Source organism: Typopeltis vanoorti, chromosome 7, assembly GCF_054136105.1.
Source record: "Typopeltis vanoorti isolate ZY-2024b chromosome 7, IOZ_Tvanoo_1.0, whole genome shotgun sequence".
Lineage (NCBI taxonomy): Eukaryota > Metazoa > Arthropoda > Arachnida > Uropygi > Thelyphonidae > Typopeltis > Typopeltis vanoorti.
Window position 1 is genome coordinate 103,611,688 of NC_143555.1, and position 27,123 is coordinate 103,638,810.

Genomic DNA, 27,123 nt, shown 5'->3' on the forward strand with positions numbered 1-27,123 from the left:
TTCAAGAATTCTCTCACAGATACAACCCTGACATCATCCTAATCAACCAAACTCATCTAAGACCTGCAGACAAACCAAAAATCAGAGGCTACACACTGTATACAGAAACGACCGACTGGACTACAGACGTGGCAGAACAGCCATATTCATCAGGAACTGCATCAGGCACAATGGAATACCCAACCCTCCAACCTAGAACTCACCGGTGTCGAAGTCCGCAAAAACTCAACTGGAAGACTTAAAATCTACTCCCCCGCTAAGACCCTGCTATTTTCTGACATGGATGCTGTCCTGGGCGTAAATGAATCCATCATCGTCGCTGGGGACTTAAACTCCAAACATCCCTCCTGGAACAGCAGAACCACAAATAAAAAATGGCCGTATCCTCTTCAGCTACACAGGATTAAACAACGCCGTCGTAACAGGACCCACCGAACCAATCCATCACAGCTCAACTGGCACAGCCGACATCCTAGACATCGCTATCCTACACAACATCAAATACCAGTACAGCCTTCAAGCACTGAACGAATTATCATCAGATCACAATCCAATCCTACTTTACTTAGGGAACAAAACCAGTCACCTTCCCCCCCCCCAAACCTCCATTGTCTGGGAGAAACTTAGAAAAGTGCTACCAGAACACATTGGTCTAGTTCCCCCACATAAAAGCCAAGGAAAAAATAGACACGGCAATAAAGAACCTCATTAATCAAATCAATAAAGCCATAACAGCAGCTACAGTATCCATGATTACCCACAAACAAAAACGTCTCCCGGAAGAAATCATAGACTTAATTAGAGAAAAAAATAGACAAAGGAAAAGATACCACAAGACACGTGCTCCCCTGGATAAAACAGTCCTCAACAGACTAAACAAATCTGTCCGAGAAGCTCTCCAGAAGCACAGGAATCAATATTGGGAAAACAGGCTCACCTCCATCTCCACAACAGATCATTCCATACGGAAATTCCTAAACAACCTCAGGAACAAGCGCAAATCTCTCCCCCCCCCTCTCCAAGCAGAACAGCACCTTGCGTACACAGATGCTGACAAAGCCGAAGACATAGCAAGAAACCTAGAGAAACAATGCAGTCCTGCATATGATAACCTGAACATCAGCCACGTATATAAGATCCATCGTAAAGTCAGGCTCACAGTAAATCATTCCGATGACAATCCAGGAACTATAAAGCCTACCTCACCTACCGAAATAATCGGCATCATCAACCACCTCAAGAACAAAAAAGCCCCAGGTCCTGACGGCATCACTAACAAAGTCTTCAAGGCACTACCAAACAAAACCATAGCACATCTGGCAAACATTATAAACTCCATCCTCAAATGGCAGCACTTCCCCCAATCATGGAAAATAGCCGACATCATCCCAATTCACAAACCAGGAAAAGACCCATACCTACCAGAAAATTACCGTCCCATCAGCCTGCTATCCAACTTAGGAAAAATAGCTGAGAAAATCATCCTCATCAGACTCAAGATCATGTCAACCAACTAAATATCATTCCACAAGAACAATTTGGCTTCCGTCAAAATCACAGCACCACCCAACAGACCCATAGACTGGTAGAATACATCACCACAGGATTTAATTGGAATCAGCCCACCGGAGCTGTCTTCCTAGACATCTCAAAGGCCTTTGATAAGATGTGGCACCAAGGCCTCCTCTATAAACTTATCATCGCAAACCTTCCACTAAACATGAAACATCTGATTAAATCATACCTAACAAACAGGAAGATGCAAGTAAAAATAAATGAAACATCTCAACCCAACGGAAAATCCGGGCTGGAGTTCCTCAATAATCACTTCTAGCCCCGACCTGTTAAACATCTACATGGCTGACATCCCTCAAAATCCTCTCACATCCACCATCGCCCTTTACGCAGATGACACGGCTATACTAGCCAGATCCTGCCAACCACATCTCGTAATCAAAAAACTACAAGACACCATCCTGAATCTAGAAAAATGGTTTACAAACTGGCGACTACAATTGAAACTCCAGAAAAGCACATCGACACTCTTCACAAGAAGACGAGCATCCTCCAAAGGAGACATCACCCTGTTCAACCCAAAAATTCTCTGGAAAACTGAAATTAAATACCTCGGAATACTTCTCGATAAACGATTATGCTTCAACAGCCACATCAAGAGCACATGCACCAAAGGTTCAAAGGTTATCGCCCAGCTATACCCAGCTCAAGAAACAAAATTCTACTGTACAAGACAGTGATCGGTCCCACAGTTATATACGCCTCCCCAGACTATAGCCATACCTCCAAGACAAACATCCTCAAGCTACAAAGACTACAGAACAAATGCCTGCGAATGATTCTGGACGCCCCATGGTTCATCAGGAACGCCGAGATCCACCGGGACATAAATATCCCCTACATCTCTCTACTACTACGCTCCTTAGCAGAAAAATTCTTTATAAAGACATCTATCCATCGAAACCAACTGATACAACAAGCCGGAAACAATGAAGGTAATGACTACTGGAAACATAAAAGACCGAAAGCCATCCTAACACCCAACGACGAGTAACCACTTCTGCCCACTCAGGGCGAGCTAAAATAGCTCACAAATCTCTCCCATGACTGTTCCCGAAACAGACAACAGGAAATATGAAAAGCGTCAAGCTTCACCCTCTGCGCCATATATGTCCTGCGTCCTGCGTCAATATTCCGAAGTGGAGGACCTTCGTTAACTTCGGTTCGTCGTCGTCCGGTAGCATCCTCTAGCAAGAGGGTTGCAGCAGATGAGCAGCTCTTCTCCATTTCTCTCTGTCTATCGCTTCCATCATTCTTAAACCAGTCCATATCTTCGGTTACTAAATACTAAATAACTACTAAATAGGTTCGTTATAATCAGGGCAGTAAACATTTAATCATTAGCACTGGTAAAAGAAAAGACCTCTTAAGTTACACATGAAGACAATTCATGTGGAAACTGCATTCTTATATGCTATTTCTGTACAATTGTAAAATATATTTCTGATATGTTTGGCTATGAATGACATGTGTTTCATTTAATGGACATTGTTTGCTTTTGCTGCAGTATTGTTAGTTATGAAAAAGTGGACTGGATCAGTAAATTTCATTTGGTACCACGATTGTCACTATTCACGCGATGCACGTCAGTCATTATTCATTTTAGAATGGAATCCACAATTTGAAGAAACATTAAAAATGTGGCTAGGAAAAAAATTAAAGTGAATTTAGTAATATAGATTATAAAAAAAGACAAATTTCAACCTGTCACCGATCCACAACACTCTGAAATGCAAAGACGATATGAAATACATAATCTTTTAGATTTTTGTTTTAGAAATTTGGATATTTTGAATACTATTTTCCTGAGAGAAATATTTTTGGTTTGTTTCAAAATTGTAAAAAAAAAATGCATTTTAAGTTGTTCGCATTAAATGTTGAGTCTTTTTTGTTGTCTTGTCTTGTTGTTCTTCTATATATAAGTGCTTCTGTCCACTGTTTACATTACAAGGACAGCTTTTTGACAGAAGCTCACGGAGGTTGACCGGAAGTGATTTCATATTAGTGGTTACACATAGTTGAGTTCATGGCCGTCAGTGATTTTGAAGACGTCGATACGGCAGACAATTGCAGCTATCTTGTGTTCACAAATCATTACTGGAATGTTATTATCTGAAGCAGTATGACGATGGAGTACATTTTTCTCAATTGTGGGATTAAAAAACTGACTTTCTGGGAGAAAGAATATGTTTAAAAAACTACTTGTCTGTACCAGAGTCGATTAACTAATTCGGGAAATGCTGAAAACCGTCTAGTGGACGGATAGAACTAAACTTACAAGTCTTTCTTCTGGAAGTCTAGCGTTATTAAACTGAAAATATTGGCAGATGACTATACGACCACCTCAATCCATCAGCCTTTAAATATATGTTGTACAGCGCATGTTCCAGGTGTTGAATTTTCCTGCCCATTATCTATAAATACTTATAAATTGCAACATCTATTCAATAATTAAAAAAGGTAAAGAGTTGCCAGAATTACAGGCAGCAATTAATTACAGCTTAGATTTATAATGGAGAATATTTAGTTGCTACTTACACACTATTCGGTTACTTTTTTTCGAGAAAAATAAAGAAGTATCAGATTACCTTCCAGATTTCCAGAAGACGCACTTAGTAAAGGCATTTTTTAGCAGGGATTTTGTGTGTGTAAAAGCAACTGTTACTTGCATCCCTTCTGGCAAGACGGTCTGTTTCTTGTAGCTCACGCTGAAGCTTATCACAGCAGAATTCACGATTTCATCGGAATTGCTTGAATCCCTAGGAAAGCAAATATAGTTATATTACAACTAATAGTACTGATGTGTCGTTGTTTCCTCCCCCCCCTCTCTCTCTCTCTCTCTCTCACACACACACACACAAACACACACAAAGTTTCCTGACCCCATTTCCTGCGACTTTTCCTATTCCCCAAGATGAAATTCAACCTGAAAGGACATCGTTTTGACTCGATTGAGGAGATCTAGACAGAATCGAAGTGGTGCTCAACACAGTCACATTTGAGGACTTCCAGGGATTCATTACAATCATTAGAAAAATCGCTTGGATCTCTGTATACGTGTCCAAGGGGACCACCTCGAAGGAAATGGTGGAAACTAGAAGTTAGGAGTTTGGGTAAGTACTTTTGGGCAGCACCTTGTAGAAGTGTTGGAGGAGGAGAAGTAGGAAGAGAAGGAAGAAAATTACGTCTCCACTTTGTGATCAAATCGGAAATAGATTTTTGTGACCATTTTATATGAATCCCAGTCTGAAGTTTCTATTTTATCCTGTGGATAGACTAGCAGATTCGATTAGATAACCGAATGCTGTAGGGACCAAACATGAAACATTTTTTTTTTGTTTTGTTTTGTTTTATCGAGCCATTTTAGTCCTCCAGCAAATAAGTTGGTGGTCTCACTCACTAGACAAAGTAATTCATTTATCATATGAAGTGATAGAAATGTCATAAAATCTTCTTAAACCACTAAAAGTTCAAACAATTATATCTCTATTTTCTCTTAGTATAAAATTCAAACAACAAAAAAGCTAACATTGAAAAAAAAAAGAAAAAGAAAATGTTATGTTTTTGTCTCTTTCCTCCCCTTACATATCCATAGAGAAATCCAGGATAGAGGTCACTCGTATATCTGTTCAGGCAACAGATAATAGATGGCTGAATCTCGGCTACATTCTTGTATTTATTCTACAACTCATTTTCATCACTCGATCTTCGACGACTGGATGATGATATTTACCTCACATTTAAATGCTTTCACAAATATCAGTCCTCGATCTATATAGATCGAGGATGTAGATATAAATGTACCAGACATCTTGGTAATAAAGCCTAGATACTATTATTCGCTGGGCGATTATTATTATTATTATTATTATTATTTGGATGTAGTAAGATTTTTATATTTAGTTGTTAGAACAAATCCTAACTGAAGTTAAATTATACCTACGTATTAATAACAGCGTGTTTAAATTTGGGTAATCATCTTTCCTTTTCTAACGTTGAGATGTGTAGGCAGAAGGCGATGTGTTTTTAATCCTAACTAGTATTTATTTGCATGCTTCTTGCTTGTATATTCTAAGGTTTATTTTTCTCATCTTCTGAATTAAACATCAGAATTTCTTCCTGCAGAAACTACGCCTACTGGGCTGTGACAACTACCGACCATCTCTGAAATCGGCAATAAGAAACCGCATCTTTTTATTAACTAGAATCTAACTTTAAGATCTTCTTTCTGCAGATCAGAAGTTACCACAAGATTATAGAAGAATATCATGTCGAATATGAACAATTTACATTACCTTCGTATGAACGAATTTATAGATTATGCTATCTGATCTGTGAAATATTTTTAAACTTCTTTTACGGATAGATATCTCAATATAATGGCGGAAAAACGACCTATAAACATTCAAGATGTAGTAATATTGTCTGCGATCAGTCATAACGCCCAAGAAGAAAAATGTGAGCATGTGATGACGAATCATTTCATCTACAGGTAATTTCGAAAAGTACGCCTGTACCATTTTTAGTTATCGTCTCTGTTTTGATAATCTCCTGTCTTTCTTATTTGGCAGCGTAATCTTAATACCCTTGAAATATCAAGGAGTTCGATTCAGCTACTAAATAACTGACCTTTGAGTTTTAGCTGGATTCAGATATTGTCCAATACTCGAATACTTCACTCCGACACCTGTTTTTCTATTTCCACAAGAAGCAGGAATTGTTTTAAAGAGATTTTCCGGGAGCCTAAGGATGGCCGTGCTCTTAGAAACGTCGCTACTTGGGAACTGGAAGGGCTCTTTCATGTCATCGAACTCAAAAGTCTGAAGAGCTGCAATAGAAAGGCGAAGAGTTTAAAGTAATATAGTTAAAATAATTTAATTAAGAATAAATCGTTTTAAGTAACATAATATAAATAATATAATTGGCATATAACTGTATTGCAAGGAGACATTGAGAACAATCCACACACATGCACGAGCCAAAACATTATGACCATCTACCTAATAGTTTGCTGAATCTCCTTTTACCAAAATACTCCACTAGACCGCAGAGGATATCTAAAGGTGTTTTGGACCAACTAGACAAAATAACGTCCGGGAAGTCAGCGACTGAGAGAGCTGACGTCAACCAGCAGATGCTACTCCTCATGATCCCACAAATGTTCGATGGGGTTCAAATCAGGAGAATTAGGCATTAAGGGAGAAGCACATAGAATGCTTGGATATTCTTTCCGAACCTTGCTTGAATGATACGAGTCGACATCGGCGTTGTCTTGCTGGAAGAGTCTATTGAGCCAATGTTATCATGAAGAGCAATACCTGGTTCGAAACAATTCCCAAGTAAGATAAGCGGTCAAGATTGTGTGTGTGTGTGTGTGTGTGTGTGTGTGTGTGTGTGTGTGTGTGTGTGTGTGTGTGTGTGTGTGTGTGTGTGTGTGTGTGTGTGTGTGTGTGTGTGTGTGTGCAGTTGGATCCAGTGATGTCCATGAGAACAATCCCCATAGCCGTGCATTTGGCAGAAATAGGCTGGGTGGTCCTAATGTTTTGCATTCATGAGTGAATGGTTGATTTTCGTGTTTTGTAAGATGAAAACCCGAGTTCCTAACCATTCCAAAAGAAGCGCTACTCCCTTTATATGAGGGCAGCTAATTTACATTGAATTGAAAAAGCCTAAGTAATGATTTCTTTCATGATAAGAATCGGACCCAAGTATTTTCTCATTCTTCCAACTGTGTTTCGGAGGCAGTTTAATGCTATGTAGTATAATATAATATAATATTACTCTTTGGCACACAAAATGATCGAATATTTAAGATACCAAAAAAATTCGTAGAAAATTCTTGCCTTCGAGTTGTTTGAATTCAGAATTGAAAAAGGCCAAAAAGTTAATTTTTTGAAGCAGAGAAGAGAGGTGACTTTCAGATGTTATTACAACTATAAGTTGTAATAACATCTGAATGCCAATATTAAGAAAACCAGATTCCTGCATCTGTCGATATTTTAGTAAAATCATTATGAAGCATTTACATAATGGAAAACAAATCGAGCAGGACCAAAACTTATTAATTCACTCTTTCCTTCTTGGTGCTTGAACTTCGAGGATAACAATAAACGCATACGTGGTCCACTGGGGAACTTAGATTAAGTGAACTCCCCTACAGGCCATTTGTCTTCAGTGCATCTTTTCACTTTATTTCGTACACCGGGCGTTATCAAAGTTGTGGAGAATAGGGCATGCAGTAAGGCCGATACACGGTCAAATTTGTGGTTGCTCACCTAATCAATAGGTTCATTTATCACGAACTGTCACAGTATTCTGGATAATGAGATATCTTTAGGCGAACCGCTAATTTGTTAAAAGTCACCTCTCTTTATTTACCTCGAAAACAAGCCTTTCTCAAATTTTTTTCTTTAAAAGTTCATATCGTTTACTTCATGGAACTAATCTCGTAACTGTGCACATATCACACTGAATATGGATTTTCAGTAGCATATTGTTTCTTATAAAGCCTTAAAAGTCAAGTATGTGATTTTAATGTTCATAATATATTAAGCATTAATGTATACGGATAGTTTTGCTTTATTTATTGTTCATCACTCTTGAAATTAACTCCGAAAAAGCGTTATTATGAGGAATATTTTAAGCAAGTACACCAAACTACTTAAATAGTATAGTCCTTATAAGGACTGGCTTAAAGGGGCGAAGCAAGAATGCTTTTCATCTTCCCCGTTATCTGTAAAGGACAGTGTAGGGATAAGGTGTTGTTGAGCTATTAAAGCTCTGATCATGGCAGGAGGGTAACAGCAATAGCCAAGCCTCAGTTAGAACTTCATTGACTACAGCATTGCCATCCATTACCCTCCAAGGATATCAATCACCGCATCACACGGTCGATTAACCCACTCTTCCACTCCACTCAAATAGTATAGTCCTTATAAGGACTGGCTTAAAGGGGCGAAGCAAGAATGCTTTTCATCTTCCCCGTTATCTGTAGAGGACAGTGTAGGGATAAGGTGTTATTGAGCTATTAAAGCTCTGATCATGGCAGGAGGGTAACAGCAATAGCCGAGCCTCAGTTAGAACTTCATTGGCTACAGCATTGCCATCCATTACCCTCCAAGGGTAATGAATGAATCAATCACCGCATCTCACGGTCGATTGATTCCTTCAAATAGTATAGTTAGTCCTTTCCTTATAGTCCTTATAAGGACTGGCTTAAAGGGGCGAAGCAAGAATGCTTTTCATCTTCCCCGTTATCTGTAGAGGACAGTGTAGGGATAAGGTGTTATTGAGCTATTAAAGCTCTGATCATGGCAGGAGGGTAACAGCAATAGCCGAGCCTCAGTTAGAACTTCATTAGCTACAGCATTGTCATTCATTACTCTCCAAGGGTATTGGATTGAATGAATCAATCACCGCATCTCACGGTCGATTGATTCAATCTACCAATAGTATAGTTAATATATCGAAATTCTTTATATTGTTATGATTCAAAAAATAATAAGGTTAATACAAGATATTTCGAAGACTTTATTTTTTGTTATGTTATAAAGTAATTTCATATATGCAATATATAATCTTTTATATAATATAAAATAATAATAAGATTATTTTTATTATTTAACAGATTATAATAAGAAAACATTATAATCTGCTATGCTACTTTTAATACTTCATGTTATTATTAATAATAATACACTATAATTATTAATAAATAATTTTATATTAATAATAACAATATGCTGTTATGTTAGAAAATAATTTCATATATGTAATATATAATCAATAATAATAATAATGTTATTATTCCTAATAACATAAAATGTTATACCGTTTTTAATACTTTATGTCATAATATTTTTTAAAACATTTTACAATAAAATAAGTTTATTATCATCGTCATCAACAAAGACACAGTTCAGATTAAGCACAAAATGCTAGAACAGGTATTTTATATACACGAACATAAATAATGAATAACATTTATAATGCTATATTTACAGTAGCTAAAAATTATTTTTACAATTGAAATAATTTTTATAATGCGATATCCTTTTTAATAATATTGGTTTTAGATTTTACATATTGGTTGTATTGTTTTAATATAATAGTATACACTTATAATTAATAATAAAAATTTATACTAATAATGATTTGCTTGATAATTTTTATAATGTGATGTGATGCTTACTGAACTTCAAAACATGAACTCTTATGGTAGCTCGTATAGGTATGCAAGAGTATACGTATTCCTCTTCCATAGTACGTTGTTAAGTTAATATAATGTTGTTAAGGCCATTTTTAGGATCCTGTAATCTGCACGACTTTTTTTGTTTTCAAGTAGGAGTTTGTTTAACGTATCTGGAAGAGAAGTCCCCCGTGATTGTTGTATTTATATGTTAATATGTTATTTGTTACTGCTATTGGTCTTTTTTACATGGTTACGCAATACGTGATATTCGTTAGGTGGTATCACAGTACTGTTTTATCTCCGCTGTGTAATTATTATTATTATTATTATCAATAGACCTCCATGGTCCCACTCTCACATGCACAGCTCATTGTATATCGACTTAAATGCATTCACTGTCTCTGCACTCACCACACTCTCAGGCAAAGCATTCCAAACACCTACCACTCTCCATGAAAAAAATCTACTCCTCATACCCACCTTATACAGCTACCAGGGATAGCCTCTCGTTCTCCAGATATTCTCTGACAAATTTCATCCACTCTAATCTGGAAATTATCCCTTACCAACTTATACGTCTCGATCATGTCTCCCCTCTTCTTTCTATCCACTGGGCTCAGTAATTTGCATTCTCTCAATCTGTCCTCATATTCCACATTCCAGAGACCAGAAACCAACTTAGTCAATCATCTCTGGATCCTCTCCAACATCTCATCATCCTTTTGAAAACATGGCGACTAAATGTGTACAGTAATCCATAAGCAGCCTGATCAAAGTCTTGTATACTGGAATCAAAACATCCTTATTTTTACATGTCGGTGTTCTGCGCATCATTCCCATAATCCACTGTGTTGTCCTCACAATTTTGGCAAAATGTCCACGAAATTTCAAGTCTCTATCCATCATAATCCCCAAAATTTTCATCTCCTTCACCTCCTCTAAAATATTCCCACCGATCCTATACTCTGCAACCCATCTTTGCTTCCAAAAGTTTAAAATCTTACACTTTGCAACATTAAACTGACATCCTCACACTCTTTCTCGCCCATTCACACAATCTATTTAGGTCCTCTTGCAAAGCTACAACATCTACTCTACTCTAATTCTCATAACTCTCCCCAATTGTGCGTCATCGTCAGACAACTGTATATCACTATTTATGTCATTTACATACAAATTAAACAATAATGGCCCCAAAACAGGCCCTTGGGAGGGGGCACGCCACTAATGACTTTCCTTTTCTGGAATATCACTCCCCCATACAGAACCTGCTGATACCTATCAGACAGCTAATCTCGAATTCAACGCACGATTACTATTTAAGCCCATCTGTTCCAATTTAATTAATAGTTTGTCATATGGTAATGGTATACGTGTTTGCTGTTAGTATCCTAGTCTATCATAGTATCGTTAGTATCATGGTTGAACATGTTGGCATCATCTCTTTGTTCCCAAAAGATCAACTTTATCATCTTAAACTGTACTGATATTAATCTATTTAGTTCATAGTTTGAACAGAATGCGCACTTTGTCATTGCATATCTATAATGCCTTGTACATTAGCACTTTTATGTATGCAGGAGCTAAGTACATCAAGGTAATCCACAAGTACCGTATTGTTTCAACGTAAGTGATGGTGGTAGTTCTACTGATGTATGTGCTTTGTGTGTAGGGAAACGAGTGTGGGATTGTTATGCACTTATTATCAAACTGGCTGGCGCAGTGGATTTCTGAATATAATTAATTTTGTCTTATCACATTTTAGGTGACCCAGCTGGTTGACCAGGTCGATGTCATATTTCCTGTTCGCTTGGGTAATGCTTACATCGTTATGAATGGATGCCATGGCTGTATTATCTGCGTATTCGAAGTCTTGCCTTTGAGAGGTAGCTGATTAATATCATGCATATACTCGTAAATGTTGTTGAAGAGAATATGAGAGATAGATAGATAGATAGATAGATAGATAGAGAGAGAGAGAGAGAGAGAGAGAGAGAGAGTATGGCTCACTGTGGAACTCCAGAGATCACTGGTAACTCTTTACTGAGGGCAATTCGTGTAATTTATTTCTGTTTGTAATAGCGGATATTTCAGTTAGGATTAATAGTGTATGTCAATAACGTCAAATGATCCTTTAGATAAGCATGTAACATAACCTAATATTTTCAAATAGTTTCGGATGTTTGCATGTCGAACAGAGATTCTCTCCAGTGTATTCATTTGGATTATATTTTGGGATATACTGCCATCTTCTTTTTTGATGTAGTTAGAGTCCTCTGCATTCATTACATCAGACTATTTACAGGGGCGGCTCGTGTAGGCACTGCGGAACTGCAATGCCCCCAATTTTTTTTCGATATATAAATATATTTATTTATTTATTTATATTTGCTTGTAATATTTAATTTTATCATCAACAATCTTATACAATTCTCTTATTTTGTATAAAAAAGAATAAAAATCCATCTTGTGGCACTTAGGAGGGCGAAGGACGCTAGCAGCACTGTGTTTACCACAGTGTCATGTTGCTACGCGCACAAGTATATACATGTCATAGTGAGATGCGAGCTATTAGCGTAATGCGGCACAATCCGTCGCGCAGTACCACTGTTGTTTATATGCAGTTTGCGTTAGTAGTAGAGTGTTCGTAGTGCTTATCGTGTTTACTCCGTCTCTTTAAATATTTGGACATTACAATTAAAGACATGACATTTGTTATAGTTTTTATTTTAGAAAATTATTGAGGTTATGATAATGAATTTTATTTTTAACTAATTTTGAATTATACTAAACTGTATAATTTTATCGATAAGAAACAATATTGTTTCATGTTTACTTTTTTTAAATTTTTACCATAATTTTGATATTTTATCCAAACAGGTATACGCTGTACTTGCAGTGTGTATGTATATTTCGAAATTGCAGCACCCCCACGATTTCAAGCCGCCACTGCCTATTTAAGTCTTTTGAGTTTTGTAACTTTCTCGAGAACATGTTGCATCTCTGATCCATAGAAATTAGTAGAAAAAAAAAACTCGAACAAGAAGATTGACCAATCATTTCGTGTCAGACGCTTAGCAAGTGGTTTTTCCATTTTGCTGGCTTTTATGAGATTATCACTTGTGGATTTACTTATGAGACAAACCATGATAGGAACAGGCTGTGACAAACCACCGTTTTTTTTTTTTGTTTTTTTTTGGGGGGGTGGGGGAGGAAGGTACAGCAGATTTATAAATTGAATGTTGTTTGGCTGCAGAAGCGTGTCATTAACATAGCCTAACTTGGAATCTTTCATTCATTATTATTATGTACAATTTCCTCGAGCAGCAATGATTACGAAGTTCTGTTTAGATGTGTCTATCCTATTAATCCACTGCTACTTTATCTCACTGTAAGCCAATTATATCAAGATCCTCTTTGATATTGTCAGCGAGGTTTGTGTTGGTGTCATCTCAATCGAGGCATACCTCTTTTTTCCCAACTACCTTCTTGATCACCTAACACAATCTTACTGACCAAGCGAATGTTCACAGCCTAACCATCTTAGCCTTTTTTTCCTGTTAAGGCAATAGTGCTAAGAAGTGTTGACATTCCTCCGACGAATCTCATCATTATTCACCAAGTCAAACCATCTCACTTCCAAGATACTCCCTAACACCTTAATCTGAATCATAGTCTCTGATTATTACACTTACACAATGTTCATGTCTCGGCTCCATAACGCAGAACGGAGAGAGCTATGGTAAATGTTTGGTTTACACTGCTATTCTGCTACCTTTACAAAATTTTCATACGTTTTTGAACACTCCAGAATACATTTTTATTCGTCTGCCCACTTTATTTCTTACCTTATTACACCAATATCAGTTGCACGCTTAGTAAGACAACGGAAGCGAAAGCCTTTCTCTATAGCATCCTTTAAGAAAGACAGAGGACCCATGTCTATCACCCGTTTTCATTACCTTTGTTTTCTTCATATAATGAAACGTCGTTGATTCCCAGCATCATCATTTGCAGAAATAAAGGAAATCATTTCGTCTACATTATTTGTGAATACGGCCAAATCATCATTGGTGGGTGGGGGGCCTTATATTGGCTCTAATTTTTCGGAGGAAGGGGCAGCCTCGTGCGTCTGTGCATAAGTACGGCCATGATCATTAGCATAATACAGATCAGATATTGTAAGATTCTTAGGCCACTTATTCCTTCCCCAAATCAATTACAAGACTAAACAGAAAAGACGGCAAAACATGCCCTTGTTTTACTCTAGTTGTTATTTTAAACCGTTACCGCTATATCAACACTAACACAAACCTCACTGTTATCATATAAAGCTAACAGTTTGTAATGTATTCCATAAGTTCTTATAGCTTTCCATACATTTCACCTATCAATCTAATCAAAGTCCTTCTGAAAACATTTGGTCTATGCACCTTCTTCCCCTGTGAATCCACTTTGCCCATCTCGTTCATAAGTTACTTATGAAAGAGATCATTTATCCTGTTGACTATAATAATGCAGAGGACCTTACGTGGAATAGAAATAAGCAAATTCTTATATAATTCACACACATATACAAACACACTGAAATTTCTTTCCTTAAAATGGTTGCTGTTCACCTTTGATATTAAAAAAGAAGTTCAAGATTGCAATCGTAAAACAGACCGATTAGTTTTATATACACAGGCTTCTTGAAAAAACACCACACTTTTCTACATAATGATTTTGTAAGCAAGTCTTTCTTAACATCTGAGAATCTCGCAGTATCAGTAATTAAAAGAAACACACGTATTAACCACAGTTTTTTTTTTCTTCTTCATCCTAAGTATCTTAGGACATCATCAGTACAGTAGTTTAAAACAATAATAGGAATAACATACAGTTAGGGTGCATGATTACAATAGAATCTCATTAAACGTGCGACGTGTTACAAAAAAAATTAATTAATTATTTAACACAATTTTGTATGACAATTTCCCATACTTTAGGAATAGTAAGAACGTCGTTGCGGTTTAAGTTTGGTCTGTGTAGTAGGGCTTCAGAGCTTTCTTTGCATAAACGTTCATGTTTATATAAAGATCTATGTAAAAGTTTAGACTTTTCCCAATGGATCCTATGGTTTGGATTTTCAATGCCGTATTGAGAGAGGCCAGATTTCTGCGGTTTAAAAAGACGAATGTGGTCTTGATGTTCCGAGATGCGTGTCTGAACAGACCTACCTGTCTGTCCAAAGTAAGACAATTTGCATGAGCATGAAATTTCATAAACACCAGGCAACATCAAAGGTGAGAGTTTGTCCTTAGGAGAAGGTAGCAAGTTGTAAATTTGGTTGATACGTTTGTAAGTAGTGGCAAAATTGTATTTCTTCATAATTTTAGAAAGACGTTCGGAGATGCCTTTGACGTAAGGTATGGGAATCCTATGGACTTCTTCCTGTTTGGTTTGATGTGTGGAGAAGTGACTGATGATTTTTTGAGTTTTTTTCGGATTATATCCATTTAGGATGGCTGTATTTTTGATTACTTCTAATTCCTGGTTTAAAGATTCTTCAGAGGAGCAGAATTTGTGTGCTCTGGAAACTAGTGCTTTAATGATGCCAGATTTCTGAGATGGATGATGAGCGGAAGGATTGTGAATGTAGCGACCTGAGAATGTAGGCTTGCGAAAGACAGACGTGGCGATGGAACCGTCTTCTTTTCTTTGGATGTGTAAATCCAAAAAGGAGATACCCTATGGAGATTCTTTTTCTAACGTAAAGTTGATGTGATGATGAAGAAGGTTAATTTTATCTAGAAACAGTTGTAATTCATGTTTGGGATGATCCCAGACTGCAAATACGTCGTCGACATATCTTAACCAAATTTTTGGTTTGGGTTCAAAAGTGAATATTTTTTCTTCAAGGTGTTCTAGAAACAAGTTTGCTAGGTTTGGTGATAAAGGAGATCCCATTGCTGTTCCTTCTTCTTTCTTGTAAATTTGACCTTTCCAGGTGAAATAACCTGATGCAATAACAAACTTGAACAATTCAACTATATCAGACGGAAATGTTTGTTTGGTCTAAGTTTTTGTTTGGTCTAAGTCTAAGTTAGTAATTCTATTGTTTCTTTATGGGGAATGTTTGTGAAGAGAGAGACAATGTCGAAGCTGATTAACAAGTCAGTTTTTGATAGTTGAATGTCTTTAATTTTTATGTGAAACTCAGTAGAATTTTTGATTGAAGAGACTGAGTGGCCTATGTGAGGGCGGAGAAGGTTAGATAAGAATCCTGATAACTTGTAAGTTGGACTGCTGATACAGTCTATGACGGGTCTAAGTGGAACATTAGTTTTGTGCAGCTTAGGTAAGCCATAAATTCTAGGAGGTCTTGCATGGTATGTCTTAAGTTTTTTGATTGTTTCTTCATCTAATGAGGAAGTTTCATTAAGTAGCTTATTTAATTTTCTGAGTTGACGTTTTGTAGGATCATAATCCAATATGGCATAAGTATTACGATCTCGAAGAAGTAAATTCATTTTTCGGTCATATGAGTTTGTATCGAGAACCACAGTGGTATTTCCTTTATCAGCTTTGGTAATGATTATGTTTTTATTACGTTTTAAGGAAATAATAGCTTTCAATTCTAATGGTGGGATATTTAATTCTGAAGGTTTGGCATTGTAGATCACTTTAGCTACTTCAAATCGAAGTCTGTTGGCTTCACTGGGGAGATGGTTGACGTTTCTTTCTATATTATGTATGAAGTCTAAATATGGGAAACATTTGGTGAAATCGCAAATTTATGGCCTCTTGCTAGAACATTTAATTCATCTTTTGTTAGTGGACGGTTAGATAAATTGACTACCCATTTCTCCGTTGGTAATTTGTTAATGATCTTTTTTGATCGATTTAATAGATTAAGGTATTTAATATGTAGAGCACTATTGCTTTTATCAAAAGCTTTTTTTCCCGAATTCTTTGAGACAGTTATAATTAATTGTAGCAATTCTTGATTTAACGTATTTGACAAATCTGTTTCTAGTTCTGTAATATTTAAATTGTTTGTTGCTAATTCATGCTTAGAAACTCGTAACTGATTGAGTAGTAAGGAATGACTTGCTTTTTGATAGATTTTATGGGCACCTGGAGATTTGATGGCTTCCTTCAGTTTTGCAAAGGTTGGAATAAGATTATCGCGTCTGCACTTTTTTTAAAAAAGAGATTCTAGCTCGTAGCTTACCCTGTTTTAATTGCAGTGGTAAATATTTTTGCTGTGGTTAATACGTGTGTTTCTTTTAATTATGATCGCACCACAGATTTCGTTATTTAAAAAAAAAAAAAAAAACGCAGTATCAGTGTTGCTCGATGTTTCAGTGTTAACAGTGATAGACGCAGAGTGCATTTTATAAGCCTCAGTTGCAATATGCTCTTAACAAGGACAGATCCTATCTCCGGATTTCTGTATGTCTTAGTGTTCAGCACCGAACTTGTTCATTTCCTATTAATCGGGACATAAAAAAAATCATGGTATTGTGGATGATAAGATTCCAATGTTCTTGCGAATATCTTATAAAAAGCAATTACCAATCCCATCTTCTTTATACCCTCTTTTACCTTGCGGTGTCGAGGGTTTATTAATCATCGGACTTCAAATCGTTCACAGGATAAGGTGGTCAGCCCCACGCCCCGGTGTATCCATGTCCTGTAGTGATGAGTTCTCAAGGCTTACCTGCTTTGCGGGATGAAAAACCACAGGATAAACTGGGCGAAAAACTCTACTGTCCACACCCAAGACCGGCTAACTTGGCTATCGCTGAGGAAGATCCATCAGCTCTTCACGTCACCGACGGGAATCGAAGCTAGGATACTCCTTCTCCAGTGGTCGCGAAGCGCACAGCCACTAAGCTAACCGCGCGGACTTTTTAAGGATAATTATAGGACAATCAATCCTCTGCTGAGTATGTCTTATAGTTAAAAAGAGCTTTCTCCCCATATTTGAGTTCATAGCAGGAGCATAGTAGGTAATCACATTCTTAGCGTTAATTCTCTTTAATCCCATTTTAAATTGGGCAATTAGGAGCATTTTATTAACGCTTACTGACCTTGTCTTACATCCTGAGTATATGAATCAAGTGATAACCTTCTGAGTATCCCTTTTATCGTCCTCACTTCCTGCAGGCATTAAAAAATCTTCAGTTTGTACCTGTGAAATTCTTCAGTGAATTCAAGTAAAAAGTCTTGATTCAATGTCTGTATGTTCTGGTCGCTATGGAAAAAAGAGTTTTACTAAGTCAGTGGAAGAATGCTTTTTTTTTTTCTTTGTTTGTTTCCGGGCCCCACCAAAATCAGCACTCAACTTCTGACTCATCGCAGCGTAATCCACCGCCCGTTGTCAATGACACATCAGTTGAAGTTTGCAATGTTTCTAGGAGTAAAGTTAAGGTCCCTGCAATGACCTTTGCTCCTAATTAGTCAGAAGCTAATATTAGTCATCCTATGTATCAGTCTACCTGAATCTGGCAGCCTAAGCTGACGGAGGAATACAGCGGTTAAGGATTAACATTAGCGTGACCTAACTTTTAAAATTATTATTATTATTATTAAATTACTAATCAGTAATAATAATAATAATAATATACATTACGTATTATAATTAATAACGAAATTATAACTTTATACATGCTATAATAATAAATAAATAATAATTTTTATGCTTAGTATAATTACAGGGGATATTTACAATACACTAAGGTATTAAAAAGGCATGCTGATAATAATTACCTGAAACGAAGAACAATTAAAATATTTACCCATATTTTCCCTTTGAACTGTATGTTTCTTTTGATGGCCAGTGTTGCAGGACATTATCCAACCCATGTCTTCTACACTGTCAATCACTTTTGAGATACTGACCCTCTGATTTGTCTAGAATAAAAATAAAGCAAATACATAGGGTAGAATGCATAAACTTTAATTATGATGAGCCACTTAACAGTACTAGTTATATTACCACAGCATAAACCCTTTTAGCAAATTTATGCATAAAATATGAGCTCAGTGCATTTTTTTTTATGTCAGCTACGTTTGGCATCTCAAAACTTTCAGCCCAATTACTGTAGTAATTGGGTTTTGAGATGCCAAACGTAGTGTTTTAAAGTCAATAGAGTAAACAAGGTATTGACTCACGACAGGCAATAAAAGGCGACAACAAACTTTAAGTATCCACATTGAGTGCAGCATAATATTAGCAAACTGAAGTTATGTAAGGATTCTTTTTCTCCGTATGATCACATACTTCAACCGATTTCAAAACTAACTTCATTTGAAATATGTCTAAAAATTGCAACGTGATCAGACTAAACCGAATATCTCCATAGACGGTACCGTTCTATCATTTTTCGATCAACTTCGAAATATATCTATTCCTTTGCTGCCTGAAGTTGTCTGAGAAATTATTCACGCCAGCCTGCCTTAAACGAATGGAGGATTACTGGTGGATCGCTTTCTCTTCGGACACAAGTGTAGGTAACAATTCAACCGTTTTCGACTCACTTCTGAATAGTTTATGACCGAACTAAAATGGAGGGTAGAGTTAGGACAATAAAATTCCTCAGACAACTGTACAGGTCGCATCGATTGCAACAATTTGCTTCTCGATTATTTTCTATAGAAGTGATATTTCATTAAAAGTCGCATACATAAAATACCTATCTGATCAAAAATATCCGACGCCGCTTCATAGTAGTGTCTATGTCTATATACATCATAACCGCTTCTCATACAGGAAACATAGTCTTGCAGTCTTCATAGACAAACATTAACAGCAAAATGGGCCGTACTGAAGAGCTCAGTAAGACCCATGCAAAATTTCTTGCCCTGCTGCAGCTTCTCTGAGCATCTGTAAGTGATGATATTGTCATCATCATCATCATCATGCGTATCAAGGATTTAGGCCTAACATGGCCTGTTCCGGCCTTAGAATTCATCGTTGAATCGTTTAAGAGGACGTCCTGGTTCTCTTTTTCCTAATGGCTTGTACTTTAAGGCTTGTTTTGGTAATCTTTCTGTTTTCATTCTTTGAACGTGTTCCATCCATCTATGTTTATATTTTTTAATTTTTTCAATTACTGGTTCTTGGTTTAATTCTTTCATAATTTCTTCGATTCTTTTGTGATCAAATAGGGTATACTTTGCGGTTTTTCCCATAAACTTCATTTCTGCTGTTGTTAATCTTTGTCTTTTTGTTTTACTGTCCAGATTTCGCTTCCATACATTAAGACTGGTAGGGCTAATGTATTGTATACTTTTAGCCTGGTTTGTTTTTGAACTAGGTTTGGTTTAAATATAGAGTTAATTACACCTGCTATTTTTAAATATTTTGCAATTTTTACGTTTATATCTTTTTCATTCTCATATGTGATCATACATCCTCGGTAGTTAAATGAATTCACCTGTTCTAAGATCTTGTTATCTATTACTATTTTAGTTCTTGCTGGATCTTGTCCTTTAAAGGCCATTGTTTTTGATTTTTCTGTTGATATTATGATACCATAATCTTTGGCTATCTCATTTAGATCTAAAATAGCTTTCTGTAGTTTATCTTCAGAATTTGTAATTATTATTTGGTCGTCGGAAAAAAAGGAGAGTGTTTAAGTTCACTGTAGGAGAAAGTTTAATTCCTTGATGTAAATTTTTATTCAATTTTATTATTATTTCATTTAAGTAGATATTAAAAAGAGTTGCTGAGAGGGGACATCCCTGTCGGAACCCTTGGTTTATCTATCTCGTATATGATAGCTCGTGATTTAATCTTATTTGTATTTGATTATTTTCATTTATACTTGTGATAGCTTTTAGGATATTATTTGGTATTTGTCTTTCTTTTAATATGTTACATAATATATGTTTCTTTTAAGTTTGTCAAATGCTCTTTCAAAGTCAATAAATGCAATATGTGTTTCTAAATTGTATTATCTTCTTTTCTCTATTAATAATTTTAGGCAGAAGGCTGGGTCTATACATGATCGTCCTTTTCTAAATCCATTTTGTACCTCTAAAATAAAGTTTTCGGAATATTTCATTAGTTTGTTATTTAAGATTCTGCTGTATATTTTGTAACATGAATTTAGTATACTGATACCTCTATAGTTTTTAGGGTCATCTCTATTACCTTTTTTAAAGATAGGAATCACAATTGCTTTTTTCCATTCTATTGGGAGGATACCAGTTGAATAATTTTTATTTAAAAATAATAAGAGTCTTCCTTTGAATATTGTTCCTGCGTATTTATATAGTTCTGAACCTAGCTTATCTTCTCCAGGTGATTTTCCGTTTCTTGTTTCTTTCAGGCTGATTTCTAATTCTTCTTTAGTTATTCCCTTTTCATTTTCGTTAATTGTTTGCCAGTTGTCTTTTTTAAAATATCTGTCTGTCCACAATTCTGTGTAGTAATTTAGAAATTCTTCTAATTTCAATTCGGTGTTTAATTTTATGTTTTCTTTGGTATCTGCATTTAAGTGTTTCAAAACCTTATATACATTGGGTCTTATTTTATATAAATCATGTTCTAAATTAGAAACAAATTTGTTCCATGATTCTCTATGTCTTTTTCGGACTTTTGTTTTAGCTATGGCTCTTATTCTTTTATATTCTATTTCATCTTCTAATCTTTTACTGCTTAACCATTTATGAGAGGCTTCTTTTTTTTCTTTTTGATTATTTCTTTGATTGTATCATCCCAGATCTTCAGTTTTTTTTCTTTTATTGATATTGTAAAGTGGAAAATCTTTGGAACAACAACAGCACAATCGTGACCTGGTAGGTCACATAAAATCCCAGAGTGTTGAAGAATGCAGAGTGTTGAAGCTTGTGGCCCAACAAATCGCCAGTCCGTTGAAACACTCCTTGCTGAGATCCAATAGACACAATTGTGCCAGCTGTGAAGTTTAATGGAGGAGGCCTCATTGTTCTTGCTGATCTATGGTTCCAGTGACGGAGAATCTTAACTCTCCAGCCTATGATGACATTATGAACAATTCTGTGCTTCCAACTTCACAGCAACAGCTCGGTTAAGGTCCTTTCCACTATCAGCATGACAATGCCCTGTTCACAAAGCGAGGTCTGTGCAGGAATGGTTTGACGAGATAGATATTAAAGAGCTTGACGGGCGTGCACAAAGCGCTGATCTCAACTTCATCGAATACATGTGGATTGAATTCGAATTCGAGCCAAGCTGAATCGCCAGATATCAGTGACCAACTTCTGGAAAAATAGAAGGGAATTACCACAACAACGTACCAAAAGGTACTGGAAAGCCTTCTCTGAATTTCGAAGGTTTCGTTGGCAGCAAAAGGTAGCTAGCTTTATCCCATACTATTACTGTCTTTCATAGTAGAGCGAGAGTTTGGGTGAGCTGGTGTCCGGATATTTTTGATCTGTAAGTGAGCCAAATGCTAAGAAAGCAGGAAGTTGGCTGTAGTTTAGAGCGGCTACTTGCTGATGGTATTATTTTAATTGTCTCTCATCATTGTTAGGTTCAATGGACAATCATGACGAAATAACTTGGCTTATTAGAAACATAATATTGCTTATTATGTTTCTAATAAGCAATATTATTCTTCCTAATCTTCTATGGTTGTAAATTACGTGTGTTCTTCTGGCCGATTTGGCTGTTTTGCGAGATGAAGAAACTCGAGTTTCTGGGAGGGAAAAACCCTACCACAGCAGTGAAAGATCAGCTCCTCACATTCAGTTGAGAAGCTTTAATAAATCTAAACGGGATTCGAACTCATGATTTCCAACCAATGAGTTTCTTCTATATCGACTGTGCTTCCTGTCTATAATATCTCTAATTTTGTTTTGAAATTAGAAATATTATAGTAGCTGCAAAAATAATCCCACTAATAAAAATAACAATAACGGCTGAAATTACAGCTTCCAAATTACAGTCACCTCATGCTTCCTCAGCACTTGGCTTACCTTTTTTTACACACAACACCGGTTTTTAATGTAATAGGTATTTTTATATATCATCTCCCATAGACGAAAGGTTACCTGTAATAAATTGTCATGCGTGGAGAAACCCTAATATCGATAAAAAAACAGCTTTTTAAAATTTGAAATGCTGTAAAACAGCAGAACACTAAAAGTAAAGCAATTTTACCTGATCCATATTTTCCAGAACTTTCTTTTGTGAGGAAAGCACGTTGTCCATTGTGTTCATGATATTCTCAGAGAATTCTTCAATGATTTTGTCTTTTTCTGCATCGGGGCATTTCTCTAGCGTTTTCTTGAATATATTATTCACTTCATCCATTAGGAGAACAGAAGTCATTACATCTTTTTCGGTCATGTTTTGTTTGCTGATTTTCGACAATTTGTCTGACACCTTCACCGGATCAGGAGGCACTTCAGTCTTGTTGTTGACATCAAACTACAGGAGAGAAAAAAAATAGTAAAACAATGAAGAAAGATTTTAGGCAGTGACGATTTGAGGTTTTCAGGGAATGGGAAATTTTAGTTTTTCTTTAACCATGAATTGCATGAAAAATGAAAATCATTTAATACATCCATGTGCACATCTTGCTTGTGATCAAGAGACAATTTATTTTATATTTTTTATGTGAATAATGCTAACATTTATTTCATAGATTTAATATTTTAAACAAATAAAACTTTCGAAATAAGAAATGAAACATTTTGTATTCTCATTCGAAGAAGACAATCGTCATCGTCGTTTATCCATCACCCATTGGTTAGTACCGGTTAGTTAATTTGTATTTGCTCAGTTCTCGCGAGTCGTTATTACTGTAAATATTTTTCCTTTTTACAATGAATTAATTAGAACCACTCTTTCGACTTTATGACTTCCCAGCTGGAAGTAGTGAAAATTTTATTATGGTCAATTCTTACCAGTATGTTGAAAACTGAAGAATCTCCACAGGAATTAATGGGTTCCTCAGGAACAAATTGAAGTGTCGCTGCATCACACGTCCACAGCCTTATCCCGTCTGAAAGAAATGAATACCCAATCACCAATTTTTTCCTTTATTATGGAATGCAGAACTAGCATTCAATTTGATGCATTGTTCAAAATGTCTGAATTAATAGGTCTGAACATTTTAGGCATATTAATCTAAAAACAACCGGATAATAGCATCGGTCTAAATGTATACCGCAAACCGACCTCACACAGGCCGTTACCTGCATTTCGCCTCTTCGCACCATATTTCATAAAATGATTCTTTTCTCCATCCCTCTCCCAACAGCAAACCCAAGAAACTCATTACAGGCCTTCCGTTTCCATTCCTTTTGCTGGCACAGTTTCACAAAGAATTGCCAACCTGCTAAGTCCTCACGACACCCGAGTTGCTTTGTTCGAAAAATGTTATGGTCACCAAAAGACAAGATTGATTTCTACAAACACCGTGGAGTTTACAACATCCCGTGTTCTATTGGATTGAATTACATTGGACAAACTTCTAGAAGTTTCGAAATAAGAAAAAAGGAACATATCGGAGACGTTAACAACAACATAGTAGACAATTCTGGTTTAGCTTTCCATTTTTCCAACACAAACCACAATATCGAATGAGATAAAAGTACTACGCCGTACATAGAAGATGATTACACCCCCCACTCAATAAAAGAAGTGCAAAAAGTAGCCTAAACAGAACCAAGGGATGATCCTTGGTGACATCTGGAAATCACTCATAAGATCGCTCAGCACATCAGAGTTCAACTTCGCAGCCAATTATAGGACTCACCTGCTAAATAATGACTAACCAACTGCTAACATACTCGCTCCACGCGTTCGTGTAACGGTTATATGAATTTAATATTTTTCATCCTTCGGTCATGTATTAGTTGTAATTTAAGCTTTTTTGTTCTTTAAGCTGTTTTGTATAGAGTTATCTTGCCCAGACGAAGTCACTAGTTAGGTGGCGAAACTCAGTAGCGCACCCAGAAGAGGGGCCAAGGGCCCCCCCCCCAAAGAAAAAAAAATACTAGAAAATTTCCAAAACTTTTTTCCTAATTAAAATTCATTTTTTTTATTTATGTTGTGTGGTGTTTTCTATTTCTATACTAGTTATGAATTAGCGATCATTGCAGATAAGTCGTATGCGATGCGTAGTGTGTATTCAAATCGTCTACTCAACTCTCTCTCCCCCCTCCCCAAGGCTAACAACTAGTAGGCTAACATTCTGTATCAAAATCTCCGACCTATTAAACCCAGTTTATATCATCTTATAAACCAATTGTACTCACACGTTATTTATCAGTTCGATGTTTTAATAATTATTCTGCAGCTTTAAATATCTAATTGCATAATATGTATGGATTTTGTCTAAAAGCAAGATAGAATATCACAAAATAATAATTGGCAGACTGTGCACAAGAGACTTACTTTTCGGCATATTTTCACACTTTATGAATTTTGTTTCACCTTCAAGAGTGTCAGGCCATTGCACATCTCCAACTTTTCTTCCTTTGCAGTATCGTTTTACCGGCTGTGGAGAAGTACTCGTTGAATTTGATTCGGTTGTAGTTTCCAGTGTTGATGTTACTAATAGTTCTGTTGTAATGGTAGTACTGATTGTTGACACTCCAGTAAAAGTACTCGGAAAAGTGGGATCGCAATAAAGGGTTTCTTCAGTTAATGACGTCATTAGTTCTTTACTAGTATCCCTTAAAAAAGAAAATTATAATATAAAATAATTATAAAATAAAATTATAATTATGAAATAAAAAAGAAAAGAAAAACATTATTGGGATAGCTTTTCTTCAAATTCAAAAAAATATCAAGAGCATTACATAAGAATATTTTCACAGGAAGTTAAACCAAAAAAAAAAAAACATATCCAGAGGATCTCTAATCCTCAAATTAGTCGAGGATCACAGTGCTGAAAAACTGTGAACGTTTTATGAACTAAATAAACTTTATCCAGCCATACCCAGAAGAATATAAAGAAACATAATCTACCTTAAATCATGAGAAAATAATTAACTGAATTTTACGGAAAGGAAAGTTTAGAGGTGGGGAAGTAAAGAACTACAGAAAGAAACAATGTTAAGTATTTGAGAAGTTTCATTTAATTTACCTATCAGATAGAGTCGTAGATTGATCCGTAATATTCACACCTTCACAAACGACGCCATATTCCTTCTGTCTATCCTTTTCACAAATCACTTTCCAAATTCCTCCTTTTTCTACTGACAATTTAAGAAAATAACAACCACCATCTTCCAAGGCGCAGTTCGAATTAGCTAAATCTTTCTTCTTTTGTCTTGTGATCTTAGAGCTATTATTATATGACCAGAAAAACTGATATTCAACCGATTGTAAAGAATTTCCGGGACAGATCGCACCATCTATCCAAAAATCGCCATAAATACTTCCTGTAAAAGAAAAGAAGTTGAATGAAAAATAAAAATGACTCACCATTTGATTGAAAACACTTGATAAACGTTGCTCGGGCATTTTCGATTCTCCGTACCTCATTCTAAACCAACTAAGGTGCGGAGGCTCTTGCATTAATGATATACGAGGGTGTTCTGAAAAGTTCTCGGCCTAACAATGAAAAAACGAATTCATAATTTCAAAATATTTTTATTTTTCAATATAATCTCCCATAAGACTAATACATTTATTCCAACGATGCTCCAGCGCTGTTATCCTGTCCCAGTAGTGGTTCTCAGAAAGGTCTGCAAAATACCCCTCCACAGCTGCGATCACCTCTTGATTCGAAGAAAAACGCTGACCAGCGAGGAAGAGTTTCAGTTTTGGAAAGAGATAGAATCAGAGGGAGCCAAATCTGGGGAATAGGGTGGATGATTCTAACAATTCATAGTGCAGATCCCTTAATTTTCCCATTGCCAAAACACCTTTGTGGGCAGGTACATTGTCATGATGAAAGATGATTTTTTTTCTTCTGCAAATCGGGTCTTTTTTCACAAATTTCTTCGTCTAGTCTGGTTAAAAGATCGCAATAATATTTCCCGGAACCGACTCTGTCTCCTTTGGCGCTGAACACCGGCTTCTGTCCTCTGTTTTCGATTGTGTTTGGATTCTAGTGTGTAATGGTGAATCCCAATCTCATCTATAGAAATAAATCGACGCAGAAAATCAGTTTTATTCTTGTTAAAACGCTCCAAGCACTATTCAGAGATTTTCATGCGAGTGCGTTTTTGATCTGCTATGAGCAAGCGCGGCACCCATCTTGCGCAAAGCTTTTACATTTGTAATTCTTCATGCAAAATATATCCTACACGTTCTTTTAGCAATTTCACGCACTCTGACTCGCCAGTCATCCAATGCAATATCGTATACTTGATCAATGATTTCTGGTGTTGTTACACTTTTTTTTGCACGTCCTTCAAGT

General features: G+C 36.2%; 1 protein-coding gene across 1 annotated transcript in view; it reads right to left on the reverse strand.

Annotated features, from left to right (window-relative positions):
• LOC150104925 (adhesion G protein-coupled receptor L4-like) overlaps nt 1-27,123 on the reverse strand; it is a 99,778-nt gene that overhangs the window by 66,787 nt on the left and 5,868 nt on the right. The window contains exons 3-8 of the mRNA XM_090395088.1: nt 25,843-26,140; nt 25,249-25,429; nt 22,905-23,174; nt 18,553-18,667; nt 6,205-6,403; nt 4,164-4,334 (exon numbers count right to left, since the gene is read on the reverse strand). Coding sequence (XP_090251214.1) covers nt 4,164-4,334; nt 6,205-6,403; nt 18,553-18,667; nt 22,905-23,174; nt 25,249-25,429; nt 25,843-26,140 — 1,234 coding nt within the window. The remainder of the gene's footprint in view (nt 1-4,163; nt 4,335-6,204; nt 6,404-18,552; nt 18,668-22,904; nt 23,175-25,248; nt 25,430-25,842; nt 26,141-27,123) is intronic.